Source organism: Lotus japonicus, chromosome 3 (assembly GCF_012489685.1).
Source record: "Lotus japonicus ecotype B-129 chromosome 3, LjGifu_v1.2".
NCBI lineage: Eukaryota > Viridiplantae > Streptophyta > Magnoliopsida > Fabales > Fabaceae > Lotus > Lotus japonicus.
Window position 1 is genome coordinate 82,530,230 of NC_080043.1, and position 18,048 is coordinate 82,548,277.

The following is an 18,048-nucleotide window of genomic DNA, read 5'->3' on the forward strand; positions in this document are numbered from 1 at the left end:
ACAGCATAAACGATTAGTCATTGTGTTCCTGAAATATGAAATTTTTAGTATTCCACTTATACCCTTAAAATTGTTATCATTTAAAATATGATAAACGATATGAATGTGCGTTTAAACTTAACAAGATGAGTCAGCTCTAAACCATTTAACGACCCAGATCCGTGCAGGCATGCTGTCTTAGTGTAGGTGTTGGATTTCTTCTGTGTCAGATTCTAATTCCTTCTTGCAAATGAGTTGTGTTCATGATGTCCCTTTTATTTGTTCCTAGGTGTGTTTGGTAGACTGGCGGAGGAGTTGTGTCTTGTTTGGTTTTTGTCTTTTTTCTTAGCTTTCGGCTGAGCTCTTAATGGTGTTTTAGAACAAAATGATATTAAAGAAAATCACTAAAAATAAAAGTAAAAATCTGCTATGAAAAAAATGCTTAAATAAGTAATTCTAGTGTTTCTCAAAATTTTGCTTTCTTAAGATTCAGTACTGTTGTTTCAATAGTACTGATTAATTTTAGGGCTGCACATGGGTTGGGTTGTGATAGCAGTTCCGCAAGTGTACGGATTGATCGAAGTAATACAAAAGATTGTCGAACCACAGGGATAGTTGTTCATCAATTGCTTCTAAGAGTTTTGTGTTCAGAATGTGAAAAAGAAAGCAATATAAGTTTGAGGTTTTGTTGTGTTTAACACACTTTTGATGAAAAGCAAGAATTATAATTCAGATGAAGAAGTACCCTGGGTTAAGTTTCACTTAGTCCAATTATGTTTCTTACAACCAAATTCTTATATGAACTTTAGAACCCCTTCTATGGTGATGTAGCCTTTACTTCACTTGTTAATACCTTAATCAAGTAAATCATTCAATTTCAGTTGCTAAGCCTAATGCCTTAGTACCTAGTCAATTCAATTGAAGAATGAAGCTTCTATGTTCAGGCCAACACAATAAGTTCCCACCCTTATACCTAAGTGGTAGTAAACAAATCAATCTAATCCTATGGTCCCTTAATCCTTACCAACTACCGTTGTGCAAGAAGAAAGCCAAACACTACTTGCATGCATTCAAGAGAATATTGAAATAGAGAAAGGATACATAGAAAGAAAACTTTATTCATATGAGAAACTCAGAAGTTCAAAACATAATCAAAGCTAAGGTTCACTTCACCCAAAGTACAAAGAAAACTAGCCAAGCATGGCTAGGGAATTCATAATGCAAATTAAAGGAACAAAAACCTGAAAGAAGAGGGCCAAGAAGCCTCCCACAAGCTCCAAGAACCTAAACCTCTAAGTTTTGTTCAAAAAGTTCCAAGATAACAAATGAAATGACAAAAAACCTAATTTATAGACTTCTCAGCGGTCCGCCACGCATGTGTGTGGCCTAGGCGGCGCACATGCGTGGCCTTCAGTCCTCGCCCCTTTTTTACACAGAACAGCCACGCATGTGCGTGGCATAGGTGGCGCACATGCGTGGCTCATCAGATTCTTCTCCGAATTTTGTAACTCCTTCTTCAACTATCATCATGGCTCATTACTTGGTCTTCAATCAACATCATTAGCCATCAAAAACACCTGAAACCTTCAAAGAATCTCAACAAACCATCATTCCACAAATGTAACTCATGGAAACACTCATTTAATCACAATAATTTAACAACCATCCATTCAAATCATCAAATTAAACTCCTAATATGCAGTCAACTCTCATATTCTCACAAGATTTCAGCTCAAATCTGAACATCAGAATTAACCTCAAACTAGAACTAATAAAAAGACCAAATAAATAAATTAAAAATACTTAAACTAATGCAAATGCAATTATGAACTATAAAGGGACTCAACTTGACTCAAAACTCAATGAAGGACACAAAAAGAAGAATAAAGAAACAAAAATGACTCGATAAACATAGAATAAACCTCGGGTCATCGGGCTGGATGGATTTTCAGGCTAATCAAGACCCGAACCGATCATAACTATTTGGGTTGGGTTGGGTTGGATTTTGTGAATTTTCACCTACGAATCCGAACCAACCCAATCCGACAATCTTCGGGTTGGTTTGGATGGATTGATTGGATCGCTATATTAAAATAAAAATAAATCTGAAATATTGAAAAATATTAAAAAACAAGTACTTCAAGTCTCTAACATGCGATTACATCATAAATTAATAACTACTGTCTACACACATCTATACGACAACACATAACTAGACGAGTACTTCAAGTTTTTAAACATGATAAGTAATTACAAACAAATTAGTCTCTAAGTCTCCTAAAAATTACTCAAATAATAGGATCCAAGTCTTCATAAATTACATACCCTATTAGTAGGTTAGGTAAAAATTAAAATTATTAAAAATATATATTAAATAATATATTATTATTGCATGATTAGATTTCGGGTTGGGTTGGATGGATTATTATTAAATCCGATATCCGATCCAAAGGTGATTGGATCGTAATAAAATCAATCCGGTGGACCCGTTGGCCCAATCCAACCTGCATTTTTACCACTGGATCGGATTGGGTTGGATGGATTTATTGGGTTGACCCGGTCCATGTGCACCCCTAATTAATTTGTATACCATTCATATACTTTTTTCTCCCGATCTTTCTCATTCAGTTACATTTTATATGTCATTATTTTCCTATATTTTGGTGTCTAAAAAAAATACGATACACAAAATTATTAATATTTTAAGTTGTCCACGTTTAAAGTAAGATAATTTCAGAGAAAAAGGATTATGCACCGACGGTGTAAAAACCCGTCAACCAATCAGATTGTTGTAAATCAATTATACGGCAAAATAAAATATATTTGTTCTATAAATTTATGGAGGATGACAATAGGAAAATCTCCATCCCATTATATATCTGAAACTGAAACAGAATTTAAAAAAGGCTTAATTCCACTTTGGGCCCCTGATCTTTCACAAATGAGCGATCGGGGCCCCCCGTGTTTAAACGTAGCGGTCAGACACCCCAACGTTTCAAAAACGTGCGATCGGGGCCCTTCTGTTATGTTCCGTTAGTTTGACCAAACGAAGCAGTGATGTGGATTTTCTTTTTCATTTTAAGATTAAATTTTTCACCCAAAAATCCCCCCTAATTCAGAAACACGCTTCCAATTTTTGACCAACGATGCAACTCCAACATCAGCTTCCTCTACAGACCCAATTACCAGCCAAGAACTACAACCCCATTTCTGACTTTGCTACCGATTTCTGTCCTCTGACTATGTATCTCTGGGTTCCCTTAGAATCACTTGAGCCTCTTTGACTTCTTCTCCTATCAATGAGGTTGACATGAGGGTATTTTGCCTTCCTCACCCTTAGAGAACCACCATTATATTTCAGTCCATTAAACTTCCGAACGGCAGCCCATGCTTCTCCTTCTTTTCTGTATCTCATTCTCACCAATCCGAATCTGTGTTTTCTTCCAGCTCTCTTCTTTGTTTGCATGAAGATATCTGACACATCCCCCACTTGGTTGAAAATGCTTCTCAGCTGAAATGACCATGTGTATCCTCAATACCATCGACGAAAATGGTGAAAAGGCGCCTATGTTCTGGTGTCCAATATATGGTGTAATTCATGCTAAATTGCTTCTGTCTATTATTGCTTGAGATTGTCCAGTCCCTAACCTTGTTGTTATTGACATTGCCCACTCTCGCAGGTAAACCACTGACCACCCTGGCCTTTTGAGACTACCAAATCTTAGAGTTTTACCTTGCTAAGCATTCCAATGTCTATCTTAACGTTCTTGTTCTCATTTCTTATACGTGCATATACTATATAAGCTAGCTAGCGTCAATTCTTTACAGTTTCAGATGATATTAGCTGCAGATTGTTTTGTTGAATATAATAAACTATAAATCAAAATACAATTGATTGCGAGAGATGAAAGTACACTCCTTGCAAATTAAATATATATATTTTCCCAGCTCTAAAGGATACAAATCCACAAACTATATAGATATCAAAAGCAATTACATGTGCTGCTAGAAAAGAAATTAAACCCAAAGAGAAGAAATGAAAACTACTTAATTAACACACATACATCTTTAAACAATAAAATGCGAATTAAATGGGCGATAACATTTAGTGATCCATTTACCCACACTGTAAATCATTCGTATGATGAGATAAACACTCACAATTCCTAGCAAGCCAATCCAAATTATGAGGGCTAGAGCAAATACGTTACCCCAAACGTGATTTGGGGTGACCATGGAGGCCGCAACCAAGTAGGTGAGAGCCAAGCTAGTGATGGAGATGCACATGCCGATTGACAAAATCCAGATGATGACTCGATGTTTGAGAGGGATTCCACTCACAAGTAATAGACAAACACTGAGGGATGAGATGAAGGAGATGGTGTTGAACGTCAAGAACAAACTATAATCATCCTCATTCACAACAGCCAACACTGCTTCCCCAGGGCATTGAATGGCATCATTGTCTAGACAACTTTTTATCTTAGCTACTGAATCGCCGCCATTTGCCTGAAAGACGCCGCCGGGTGGGTTAGTGGCGAGTTGAAAGGCCATAGTGGCGATTATAGAAGCTGTCAAACTCACACTCCCTCTCATGTTTTTAACCCACTTCTCTGTATCCTCATCTCTCAAAAATCTATCTACAAGGCTCAGAAACTTTCCCCACAAACTCTTTGAAGGAGCACTCTCTTTGCCGCCAATTGTTGATGACTCCACATGAGTACTCATTTTATCAATTAATTGCCTTACTCACCTTGAAAAACACATGCCATATCGATGGTATATATAGAGAAGAAGATTTTGGTTTGCTGATGAGGTTTTTGGGTGGTCTTTGGTCACTCAATTATTATTATTATTATTTTGTGACATGGCGGCCAAATTATTTCTTTTTTAGGTAAGCTAAATATCATAGGATAAGTACAGACTGAAGAAAACGAAAAAGAGAAGAAAGGATGAGGATAACATAAAGAAACAGAAATAGTAGAGAAAACAGAGGGTGAAACAGGGGTATTAAACAGACTCATGGTACATTGTAATTGAAAGACCCAATTACTTCACTCAATTATTTATTTGTCCTCAACTCTAGATGTCAATGTCGTGCCGCCACTACAATGTGTCATGTAAGGGCATCTTCAATGCAAGATTGTTAGTTCTTATTTTTGAGTTAAGAACTAAGAACTAAGAACTTTACCATTGGAGGTGCTGACATGGAGCTCTTAATTCTTAAAAATAAGAACGCAATTCTTATATAAAGAGTTGGTTTCATTTACTGTGCACAACTTTTTTCTTGTGTAAGGTTACACAAACCTAGCTTGACCTGCTATTCTAGGTTATTTTGCCGGTTAATTCCTTTTTCAATTTTTTTAATTCTCCTCCCACCACCACCACATCAAAATCGCAGCTTCCACCACCTCCTCCATAACCCTTGCCCCATCGATGGAAACTACTGCACCCACCGGCGAGCTTCATCGGAGGCGATGACGTCGTGCTTCCGCCGGGATCGGCGAGCTTCATCACTCTTCTCCTTCCCTTCATCGTTTTCTTTCTCCAGTTCTCCCCTACCAGCGCCGCCGTCATGTCATAACCTTGCCACGCGCCAGCACCCACTGTAACAACCACCACACTCTTCGCTGTCGCTGATCCTGCCCACATGCAAAGCGCCAGACACATAGAGGTTGTAAGACCTGGATTTTCAGAACAAGCTAATTTCCGACTCACGCGTAGAATCAGTGTAAGCGTGACAGGAGTTTGATATTTGAGAAAGATTAATGAAGAAGAAAGTTCAGGAATTGCTTGAGGAATGTTGCGTAGTCATTTTAGGAATTAGAGCGAGTCGTCTGCACACCCGCCTTATGGCAAGCGTGTCCAGAATAGGCTAATTTCGCTTTAGAGCAACGTTTTAAGTGAGATTTCGAATCCTTGGAAAATTTAAAGATTTTCTTTATTTTTCCTTCGACCAGCGTTTCATTTCGGAACTCTAGACTGTACGCACGATAGTATTCACTTTTCGGAAGTCCGACGACGCTAATTTCCTTGCTTCGAAACCCTAGATTCGAGCGATGGATGAAGACTTTTTCTATTCGGGACTTCTAACGAAGTTTCCGTCCGCGTTGCCAGATTTGTTTCGACATTTCCAATCTTTCTTCAGAAGGAAGTTTTGTCGTCTGAGCATCACAGCAAAAAGTAGTTTAACGGGACAGATTAACTTACACCGCCTTTGGGATTTTAGATATCGTTTTTCCCAAATCATAGATAATTGTTTTGAGTTCTGGAATTCTGACGCCAGAATCTCTCTTAGAATTCCTCGGTGGACGTGCTGCAAAAATCGGAATCGCGAAATTTTCATTTTCCCGCGATTTCACCTGCCTATAAATAGCTCGAAAAAGCAAAATCTCTTCATTCTCACCCATTCAAGGCCGCGAGCAAGGAGAGAGGAGGAGAGGAGAAATTTTCACGAAAACTTGATCAATCTTCGTGCAGTTCGTCCCTACTTCTAGGTATTGAGGTAACTAGCATGAATCCTACCTCTGTTTACTGTTTCTGTTGCGTTTCTGAAGTCGTTTCTGTGCTCACAGTTTTGAGCTTTTTCTAAAATTGTCCGATTTCCTTGATTTCTTGGTTGGGTTATGTTCCTTATGTTCCCATGAGTCTAAAACCTCTGTCAGTAATCGCCGATTGCGATTCAGTTGTCCAAGATCTGAAAAATTGATTCAAAACCCCATTAGTCGCACATTTCGAAACTTTATTGTCGAAAAGCTGTAATCTGACTTCGTGCCTTTAGGATTTGTTGTCACGGATGTCATGAGGATCAATGCTGTCAAATTTGTTTTCCGAACTGATAACTTTGAAGTTTTGAGCCTTTATTTTGGACCAAAATGCCCCTGGATAGTCGTATTTCGACCCGATTGTCCGAAAATTGTTCCGACAATTTCTTTGCCTTAGTTTTACCCTAAAACTACCTTGTGAATTGATTTAGATCGAAGAAAAAGTTCGAAAACCCTATTTTCCATAGTGGCCGAAACCTAATTGCTTGGGTACCGTGTCCAAAAATAATTTTTGGGTCTCTATGACCTGAGCCATTGCGTAGCTCTTTCAATTGTCGAAATTTTGGCGCCGGTTTCGTGTCATTCTGAGTTCTGTAGCTCGAGTTATGCTCGTTTTAGCGAACGAAGTCTCCGTTGTCAATTTGTGCCTAAATAGGAACTCTGAAGCTTTAGAGGCTTTCTTTACGATTTCGATTAGTATTAGTAGATCGTGTTGCTCCTAGTGAAGCTTGTGTTGATGATTGTGTTTTCTTTGTTCTAGGTTCGCAATTTCCATGCCCAACTTATACTCACGAAGGTAAGGGTAACTCGGTTTTAGAGCGTCTTTGAGTCTTGCATGCTTTTATCGCACTGCCTGTGTTTGAGATGAAGATGTTTATATTGATTGGCAGATGATTATGATTATTATGCTGAATTTGGAAAATGTTTTCTGAGAGGCTTCGGCCGTTTACTGGTTTCTGTCGTTACTGCTTCCTAGTGGATGGAACATGTGGTTACTTTGGATTGGTCCTTGGGTGGGCTTTGTTAGTGTCTGACTTGGCATATAGGGCTTGAGTCAAGTGGCGATGAGGAGGTGTGTCCTATCATTGTCCCATCTTGCGAGGTGCTAAGTGGCGATCAGGAGGTGTGTCCTATGATTGTCCCGTCTTGTGTGACGTTAAGTGGCGATTAGGAGGTGTGTCCTATGATTGTCCCGTCATGTATGACGTTATAAGTGGCGATGAGGAGGTGTGTCCTATCATTGTCCCGTCTTGAGAGACGATATTGATCGATCCATTTTGTTAGCAGCATATAGTTGCATTATAGGGAACTAACACCTGACCCTATGTTGTTGGATTTTCGTATTGGTTTATTGATATCTGATTTGATGTTACATTGTTGAGGTTATTATTATCTGAGTCTGATTTATGTTTAAGTTGTTGATATATGAGTTGAGTTATGTTGCTAGTTATTTACCATGCCAGGTAATTAAATTCGAACAGCATGATTTTTCTCTTTTATACATGGTAATTGCATGGAGTTAACCCTTTCTATTTGCTACTTGTTGTTTGGGCGCTTAACGCTATTAGGCGATGGAGATCCTTCCGCCGAGGCATAGCTACTCGAGTTGGAGATCGAGTTGTAAGCGGTGGAGTAGAGGTATGAGAAGCAGCTTTGCTTCTCTTCTTGTGGATTATGTTGGAGTCTCTTTTACTTTATGAGAACTCTGTTATTAAAGTCTTGCTTCCGCCACTGTTAAAGTGCGCATGTTTATTCTGAACCTTACTTATGGTATTGTAAACTATTATTACTGTATATCGGGAAACAAGTTATCTAAATAAAGTTATGGTATGTTTCCAACCTTTTAGCCGAAGTGTTTAGTTGTTTTACAGAAAAAAAATTCCCTTGGTTTTAGGGATTGCAGATTGGTCCTTAGACTTTGTTAGGTTACTAATGTGACTCCTCAGTTGAGAAATTGGGGTGTTACAGAGGTGCTTCAGATCTGAGCTATAGTGTTGTAGATCTGAGCAGAATGCATACGCTCGGGATGAACAACTACAACAGGTAAACCATCACCACCAGATGTTTTCCCTTTTCCTTCCCTTCACTGAGTTTAGCAGTCAAATATGCTAAGTGATTTGCCTGATTTTTCAGGAAAGGACAACAAGATTCCTGAAACGAGATCAGATCCTGTATTCTCAACCTGCAAAAGAAATGGACAACAAGCATGACATGAAGAAAGCATGGCGGGGTGGTGGAGGAGGAGGGATTGGGGGAAAGAAAGAGGAGGGGATTCGTCTAATTCTGTTTTGGTTTGGGTTTCCAGTCCATGGCTGTGTTTTATTTCATCTTCATTTTCTTATTATAGCTTAGAGGGGTGGCTATTTGGGTTGCTATGGTGGCTGGCGGTCATGGTGAAGAGTTATAACTTGTAATTGTGGTGGTTTGAGTTGTTGGTAGGGAAGAAGGTTGAGTTTATGGGAGGTGGTGGTGCTGTTGGGTGGGGGTTCTGGTGGTAGGAGGAAGAAGGGGTGGAGCCGGTGGTGGAGGAAGGGAGGGGTGGTGATTGGTGGGGGGGAGGAGAATATTTGGTGGGGGGTGGCGCTGGTGGCGGATGAAGTGGAGGTTGAGGGGAGGAAGGTGGTGGTGAGGAGAAGGAAATTAACATGAATTTTTTTAATTAAAAAAATGGATGACCTATAGACCTGCAAATGCAGGTAAATATTAGGGTTGTGTAACCTTACACAAGAAAAAAGTTATGCACAGTAAATGAACCCTAAGGAGTTTTACTTTTTGAGTTCTTAGCTTAAAATATTAATTATTTATCTCTTATCCAAATTACTTTATCATTTTATGAGTTTTGTTTTTTACTTTATGAAAATAAAATGTATAAATAATGTGGTTGGAAGTACCAAATGAATAGTGGTAAGAACTAAGAATTAAGAACTCATGGTTGGAGCAAAATTGTTTGAGAGTTACTTAAGCACATGTGGCAATACGAGCCCACATGAATAGTGCTAAGAGCCAAGAAATAAGAACTAACATTGGAGATGCTCTAATAATGCTATGGAGATGGAATAAACACAAGAATAACATACTTGTAGAGGTGCACATTAATCCTGTTTGTTAACTTACCTTGGCTCATATCCCTTAAACTCACATCCCATTGGGTTTTTTAGAGCTATAAAACGAGTTTGTGTTTAAAAACTAAATTTGACCAATATTTAAAACCGATTAAAAGTCAAGTCCAAACCCGTTTAATTCAATCTGTCCCACTAGTGCTCCTTACTCACAAAGCTTCTAACATTGGAGTGGAGCTTCATCAAATCGGGTTTTAGAACTCAATAATTGTAGTATTGTAGAAGACCGACAAGTTCTAAAATTGAGTAGCCAGTAGCCATGGTATGACCAGTTTTAGATCCTAATGTTTTTAGGTTAGAGCCCAGTTTCAAAATTCAGTTGTATCAGATAATTATGTTCTGGGTTTTAGAATTGAATGTTCTTAGGTTAGAGCATCTTCAATGGGAGTATCTCACACTAAAGAGACTCTCCCACTAGTGTCTCACACCATTGGAGAGAAACTGTTCTTCCACCATGTCTAATTTAGTGTAGACACTTCTCACTCATGTGTCTCTCATAAATATGTTCATATAAAATATTAATATATTTACTTATTATTTAATCACCTAAAGTATGTAGTTGATTGTGAGATCTACAAAAGAAATTTTTAAGAGTTTTTGGATTAGAGTAAAAAATTAGTAAGTGATTTAGATGATGTGGTACTATAAAAAATTGTAAAAAATGAAGTATAGACACTCTAATGAATGTGATGGATAAAGATGCTCTTAGTTCTAAGTTTTAAAAGCTGGTAGCCTCAAATCTCTCTAAAATTCTAATAAAACACTAATTAATCATGATTTCTGTATTATCTTAAAAAAAATCACGATTTCTGTATCTCGGGAAGATCAAATTCGCCACATCCACGCAGGATGCAGCAGTAGAAGACAGAAGTCAATCAATATTGAATCAAACGAGAATAATATTCAATGAACCTGCCGCCAAGTGGGTCACTAGTCACTACTGTTTAATTTTCCACACCCCACATGCATCGAAACCAGGGGCATTATTTTAAAACCGTTAGTGGTAGTAACAAATTGCAAGAGAACATGAAAAATAGTTGCGAAAAGCTATGTCACCAATGGCATAATCATGTCTCAAAATATTTGGTCCTTCATGATGAGTCTTTTGTACTTCCTATATACCCCCTCCGTCTACTATTATAAATCACTTTTACGCAATTCTCTAGGATTAAGAAAAATTGTTAAGAGCAATAAAATTGTAATTTTTTAAAGACACTTTCCAAAATCACCCTTATATGAAATTCTCTCTCCATATTAACATTCCACTACCTTTAAACTATAAGGGTCTCGAAAATCAAACAAAATTTTGGGAACATAAAAATTCTTTGAATGTGGAGTATTAAATACTCCCTCCGTTCCAAAACTATTGTAGTTTTAGTTTTTTCACTAAGTTTAAGAGTTCATTAATTGATGTTATAATTTGACTGAAACACCCTTATTTAATATGAGTTATATGAAAGAGAGAGAATAAAAATCATTGGTTAACTAATTGTGATTGGTGGAAATAAGAGGTGGTATTTGGGAGATACAATATTAAATGAGGGCATGGATGGAAGAGAATGAGATAAAGTGCTTTGAAAATGCAAAACAACAATGGCTTTGGAACAAAACAAAAAAGCTAAAACTACAATAGTTTTGGAACGTACGAAGGGAGTATGAGGGTAAACATGGAAAAATAAAATTAATGCTTCATAGATAATGTAAAGTGACTTATATTATGAGACAAGAAAAACTCAAAAACAGTGACTTATAATAGGGGACAGAGGGAGTACTGTTTTTGCTCTTCAAGTTAATATTTCAAAAGTTAATCATCTCTTTCATCTTAAATATGATGGTGAATTTGGAAAAATTATTAGAAACAATTTTTTTTTTTCAAAAAATATATAATAAGGAACAGAGGGGGTAGTAACTTCCAAGGAGTGAACCATCAATCTTATTCACTAACTTAATTTTTTTCAAGGAAAAGAAGAGGATGTCATATTTTTAATTTTCAAAAATAAAATCTATAAAATGAGAAAGGGTTGTCTAAATGACCCGGAACATAATATTTTTAAATATAACTGGATTTTGGAATTGATTGTGCTTAGGTTAGTTCTAGGTTCTAAAATCCGATAGTGCTTTAGAACATTTTTTTCGGTAAACCAAATTGAATTAAAGATACTAGAGATACTTCAACCCTAAATATGTACAAAGACCATAAGAAAAGAAAAAGAGAAAGAAATAAAGCTAGAACGCGCAATTACTTGATATTCATTGGATTACTACCCCTTACCCTCCTTTTTAATATTATTATTTGGCCTATCAAAAACACTACCGACTTCTAAAACACAACAATTTACACACATTTTAAGTTTAAAAGTTTGTAAATTACCGATTTCTAAAATCTAGTAGTAATGGTATGGAGATTGCATACGACATACTGCATCTGTAGATAAAGTGTGGATCATTACGCAGGTTGAGGAACCAACACATAAGGAGGAGTAGATGTCGCCACCTCCGCCACAGCAGGATGTGTCACAATAACCACAACCATTTCTTGAGGGCCCAAGGAGTTGTTCATACTAACTAGTATACTGACTAACGTTCCCCTTAACTCGTCATCAGTACACCACTTACGACAGAGGAGACAAAATGATAGTTAGAATCATTTGTCGCTCGATTCCATGACCGAGGGGTTCGAGCTTAATTTGTTTTTGGATGAGTGTGAATCCGAGTACATGACATGATATTGACAGATCTCATGAATCCTCTTATGACACCTCCGATCTTACCTCCAATCTTACGAGCGCTTGATAATGTTTCCGCGATGGTTAAGCTTTATGAATAACTTACTTTCATCTAATATTTTTTCATATATAATACTTGCATTCTTATCTAATATGAAATTACGTTTTTTTAGGACTGGGTTCACACGAGTCCAAGAGTGGTTGACTAAGGGGCTAGAAGTTCAACAAGGAGGATCTGCGTAGGACCCAGATAAGGTAAACGCCACATGAGTAATTTTATATTATTATTTTTGTTAGAATATGAAAAAGATATCTTATAATGCACATGCCCATTGATTATGGGTTTAGTTTCCAGTTTTTATTAGAATATTGAAAATAACAAAGATCGAACTCTACATTACTTAATTATCGAAACTCTGATATATGTCAAATAATTAATTAACCTAAATACTTAAAGAGTTTAATTTTGATGCACCGACGGTGTAAAGTTTTTTTACACCGTCAACCAATCAGATTTCAAGGATGTGTCATGTCAATTAATGAAATTAAATAAAAAGAGAGATTTTCTCACATCCTTGAAATCTGATGGGTTGACGGTGTAAAAAAACTTTACACCGTCGGTGCATCAAACTTTTTCTCATACTTAAAAGGACACATAAATATAAATTAAATCTACCACCGCATATGATCCAAATACGTTGGCGGCCTAGTTTCCCATTTCCGTGTGCTATGCAACGATGCATGCAGATATAGTCTGCTGTGATCGGACACTGGCATGCATATATTTGCGAGCAGAATTTATAAGCTACTTAACTTTCACTGAAATTGCTTGTTTCTTAGTAATTTTTTGATACAATGAGTGGAACACCAACCACGACTCCTTAAATTAACAAAACCAGAAATAGACTTGACCGATTCAACTTGAACTATAGTCATGGATGGCTAACTAACTAGTGATCACCAATTAATTAACACGTCATTGACATGATTGCATAATTTTAATTGACGCTTGCTCCTTTATATTGTTTGGACTCATTTTACATAGTAAGGCCCCATTTGGAAAAACAGCTTAATTAAGCACATGGTCATAAGTGCTTATGACATAAGCGCTTATTCATAAGCTATTTTTGAAATTTATTAAAATACATTAAAAATAAGCTGTATATAAGCATAAGCTGTTTTTCATAAGCTATCCTGAGTAGCTTATGAAAATAAGCTGAAAATAAATTATAGCAGGTCATAAGCTGTTTGCATAAGTCCTCCCAAACACTGGCATAAGAGCTTATGCTGTCAGATAAACTCAAATAAACTCTTCCAAACTGGACCTAAATAAAGTCCCGTAGAATAGCTCAAGTGGTAGGAGTCAGTGACGAACCCACTCACACAATGGTGGGGGCAAACGGCCCCACGTGATTTACAGATTTTCTTTTGATACTAGTATGTATTTGTAAATTCTCTACATAGTTGCCCCTATAACTTTTTCATTATATTGAAAATGCCCGCAAGTTACAGATCAAGCCACTCTAACGGCCAGTGCTCTAACAAGAAACTGTCCAGCTAAGCCCAATCCATTTTCTTCTCTATCGAATGCACATGCTTTACTTTTTATGTTACTTTTATTTACTTCCATTCACCTTTTTTAAAATATAGTCACAATTTTTTAAATATAATCACATTAACTTCATTTTATATTTTTATTCACTTATATATATATATATACATTTATATTAAAATAAATGTATTCAGTATTTTATTATAAAGTAAATCTTTTAAATATTTTTCCATGGGTAACTAGGGACTGATCCATGTAGGGCTTATAGCTAGCGGAAATTGCCCCACAAATTTTTTAATTTTTTTATGAATGTTATATATATATATATATATATATATATTGTTTACACTAAACATTTTATATTTTAATACTTCTTATTTATAAGTATATGTGTTTTGCTCCCACAAAATTAAGTGGTTTGGCATAGTAGTTCAACATAGCATCATAAATAAGTGGTTGATTTTCGATTCATAAATATATTGTGAAACTGCCTCCACGACTCAAAAGTTCTGGATCCATCACTGGTAGGAGCTCAGGACATATGGGTTGGGTAGGAGGAGGTCCAGAGATCGATTCCTAACGGGTGCAATTTATCTTTCTGATGTACAAAAAAAAAACATAGTAAATAAACATCATGACCATGATTGAATTATAATTGACCCTTTCCTTTGACTTTTGGTTATTAGCAGTTTAGTAGTACTATTCAAGTGGGCTTTAAAGTGTCACATATGTTTTAAGCAACTCATACACAACTGATGCATATTTCACTTCAATCATAAGTTCTTAATTTGAGTGATTTACATTATATCTCATGTCCCACAACACAACAATATTTATGTTTTTTATTTTCATAAAAAAAAGATGAAGCAATAAAACAATGTGGATGAGAGAGAAAAAATTAAACTTCTTTTATGCTAAGAACTCATAAAGCAAAGTTACTTAGGCAAGAACTAGTTCTTAAATTTATGAACCAAAAACTTCACACTAGCATTCTTAACCCAATAACTCACTTCTAAGAACTAGGAATTTTGAGAATTTTAAATGAGGAGGGGAGCTCCCGTCATATATATAGAGAAATAGAAATGTCTATTGAAGCTTGGCCTATGTGAGACTAAAATGTGTTTTATTTTTTATGTCACATTTGACATGTTTTTTAACTATCCAAACATTGGAATTACATCTTGGCAACTTTCACAATAGTTGTAGATCGCAACAAAATATTTAAGTGTCGCTAGTTTCATTCAAAACGGGTGCTTACAAGTTACAACCATATTTTTAAAACTCTTACGGTCGGTCCGACCGATTGGACCAGGACTCGGTTACCTGAACGGTCTGAACCTCACATCAGACGAACTTGCAAGCGCCTTGATGAGAACTGGTTTGACTCGAAAAATTCAATGATCAAATTGGTGACTCGGCTGGTTTTTGGTTGAACCGGTGAGTCACCCACCTCGTTTTTATCGTTGACAATGAGTCAGCCGAATTTGATTTTTTGTTACAATCTAAGTCAAATATGACAAGAGTTTCAATGATTATTTAATTTATTGGGTTTAATTTTTATTTACTTTATTGGGCATGCTTACCAGGCTAGAGATGCCGCTTAAACCAAACTCATGATTATTTTTAAAAAAAGCAGTGCTGATGGGAACCAAATTCAGGACTTCGGGGAAGTTGAGGGAAGCTTTTACCACTGAACCACCAAAAAGTTTAATGACTAGTAGGTTTCTAATACTTTTACCTTAACTTCATATATAGCGCATTTCATTTTTATTATAATTTTTTAATATATACTGAGTCAAGTATTCGAACCAGTGACTCATTAACTCAGTACCTTCACTGAGTTGATAACCAAACTGAGTTTTAAAAACACTGCTTAGAACTCTAGACACAAGTTGTTGAATACACCTCAATAAACACATGTTGCGACAACATCTTTATTTTCTCTTACATGTCAAAAATGGTTTATCATTTAAATTAGCTCTTGGGGTGGTGATTTAAGAGTTGTAGAGATTTGCTCTAGCTTTCCAAAGAGATTTAAATCACTTCAATTATTTCTATAGTGTACATACACTCAAATAGTGAAACTACACATATTCATTTTAAGAAAAAAAATCGTGCAATCATCAAAATTTAATTCATTTGAGATGATTTTTTTTAGTGAAGATCGAGACGCACTCAAAATAAGTTTAAGAAACATTAAAGTCATTTCACCCTTTTGTATACCTTATTTTTAACATAACTAATTAAGTTCTTTATATTTTAGTTATATGAAACACAATATCAAATTCAAATAAAAAGTATTAAAAATGAGTCGGCTAAACTTGAGTGTTGATAGAACACCTCATTTTCTTGATCTTTTGATGAGAAAGGTAAAACAAAATAACAAAGCAACTAAATTTCGTCCTAGAAAAGAGAAAGTGAGAGAAAGTATAATTAAAATGTCAATGAATCACGCTCGATCAATGAAAATTGAAAATAAGGCATTAAAACCTAGAGGGTGTACGTATTAATTAATAGCTTAAAAATGAGTTAAGTGCCGAAATACTATGTGGGTTGTGTCCTGAAATAAGAGAAATAATTGCCGATCAGGCCCTGGAATATGAGAATTAATTAATTGTGTGGGGGCATTCCCTAGAGAAGAAAAATTGACAGCAGGTCATCATTCCCTGGTATATGAGAATTAGAGTAACTTCAAGCCATGACCTGGAAGAAGAGAATTTACTGGTCATTCCTTGGTATGAGAGAATTGTAGGCGAGCCATGCCTTAGAAGAGGAGAAATAACTAGTATGGCTCATGGGAAGAGGAAAATTAATCACAAGTCATGCTCGGAAATATGAGAACCAAATCAAAATCCTAAAAATCTAAGACCAAAGTCTAAGATTAATATAATACTTCTTTGAGTGTTTTGACTTTTGATCACATTGGAAAAAGTGTGAAAGCACTAAGTTAGTACACTAGCTAGTTCAATTTTTTTTAAAAGATACATCTTTAGGTCACTTTGGTTATGTGCTCAATGCTGAACATGAGTGCTAGTCTTACGTTTTGGTGGTTAATGTTGTGCAGGAAGGTCAAGTTCCTAATTAAGAGTTCTACACCGTTGTGAGTGTCTTCTTCGAGGTAAGTTCTTTACTTCATTTCTTTGCTATTTCTATTCTGTTTTTAGTCGTGTGGAATTGATTTCCATCTATTTTGTAAATACCTGTAAAAACTTGTGATTTAATTTGTTTAGTCAGTTCCCCCGTAAATATATATGTATATTTTAACAAAAAAATCTAAAAAATATGATTTCATTTATTATAAAAATCCTAAAACATGCAAAAAAAACTTTGAAAAATACATATATATATATATATATTATATATATATATATATTATATAGAGGATGTATCTTATGAGAAAGATGTTCTTATATGAGAACATAAGAATAAATCATGATCGTTGGATCTAATCATGGAGGGTCAAGATTAAAAGGTGAAGTCATGTGACATTTTAAAAAAGTCACATGACATTTTTAAGTGGTCATGTGACCATTAATTAGTTTTAATCTTGACCATTCATAAGTAGATCTAACGGTCGTGATTTATTCTCATTTTCTCACATAAGATCAAAATCAAGTTCTCTTTAAAGTTTCAAAAAAATCTTTAGAATTACATTTTTTTTAATTAGCCAAAATGTATTGAATTGGAAGTACAAGGAATATATGCAAAGTAAATCACAATGTCAATCGAAAAGACAATATTATAAGCAAAGTAAATTTATTAGAGTGTTGAGTACTGCAATAGATACTCAACGCAGATAATTAAGTACAACTCCATTACAAAGTGAAAAACTAAACATTGAAAGCAGCTTGTGTGCTGTTAAAGAAGAAACACCCAATGCAACCAACAAAAGAATAGGAATCTCACAACTAGTTATTGAAAGACAAACAATGCAAGTAAATGCACAACGAGCCCATTTGAATGCGGACTTATTGGCGATTATTTATTAAAAATTGCACTAAATAAGTTTCAATTAGTGCTCCTTATTTGCATCCTTCTTTCTTGCTGCTACTTGTTGGGATTATGTTTCTTGGTCCATTTCGAAACATGCTTCAGAAAAAAGCGCACGACGAGGAGAAGGGCGACGA

At 35.8% G+C, this 18,048-nt stretch overlaps 1 protein-coding gene across 1 annotated transcript; it reads right to left on the bottom strand.

The window, feature by feature from the left end:
• Window positions 1-3,890: 3,890 nt before the first annotated feature.
• On the bottom strand, window positions 3,891-4,940 carry LOC130746496 (uncharacterized). Its single transcript, XM_057599135.1, has one exon. It carries the CDS (start codon window positions 4,705-4,707, stop codon window positions 4,048-4,050), a length of 660 nt encoding a protein of 219 aa, XP_057455118.1. The 5' UTR covers window positions 4,708-4,940; the 3' UTR covers window positions 3,891-4,047.
• Window positions 4,941-18,048: the final 13,108 nt, after the last annotated feature.

What these genes read in the sequence shown, in the direction of transcription:
- LOC130746496 (XM_057599135.1), bottom strand. Translation starts at nt 4,707, where the DNA reads ATGAGTACTCATGTGGAGTCATCAACAATTGGCGGCAAAGAGAGTGCT.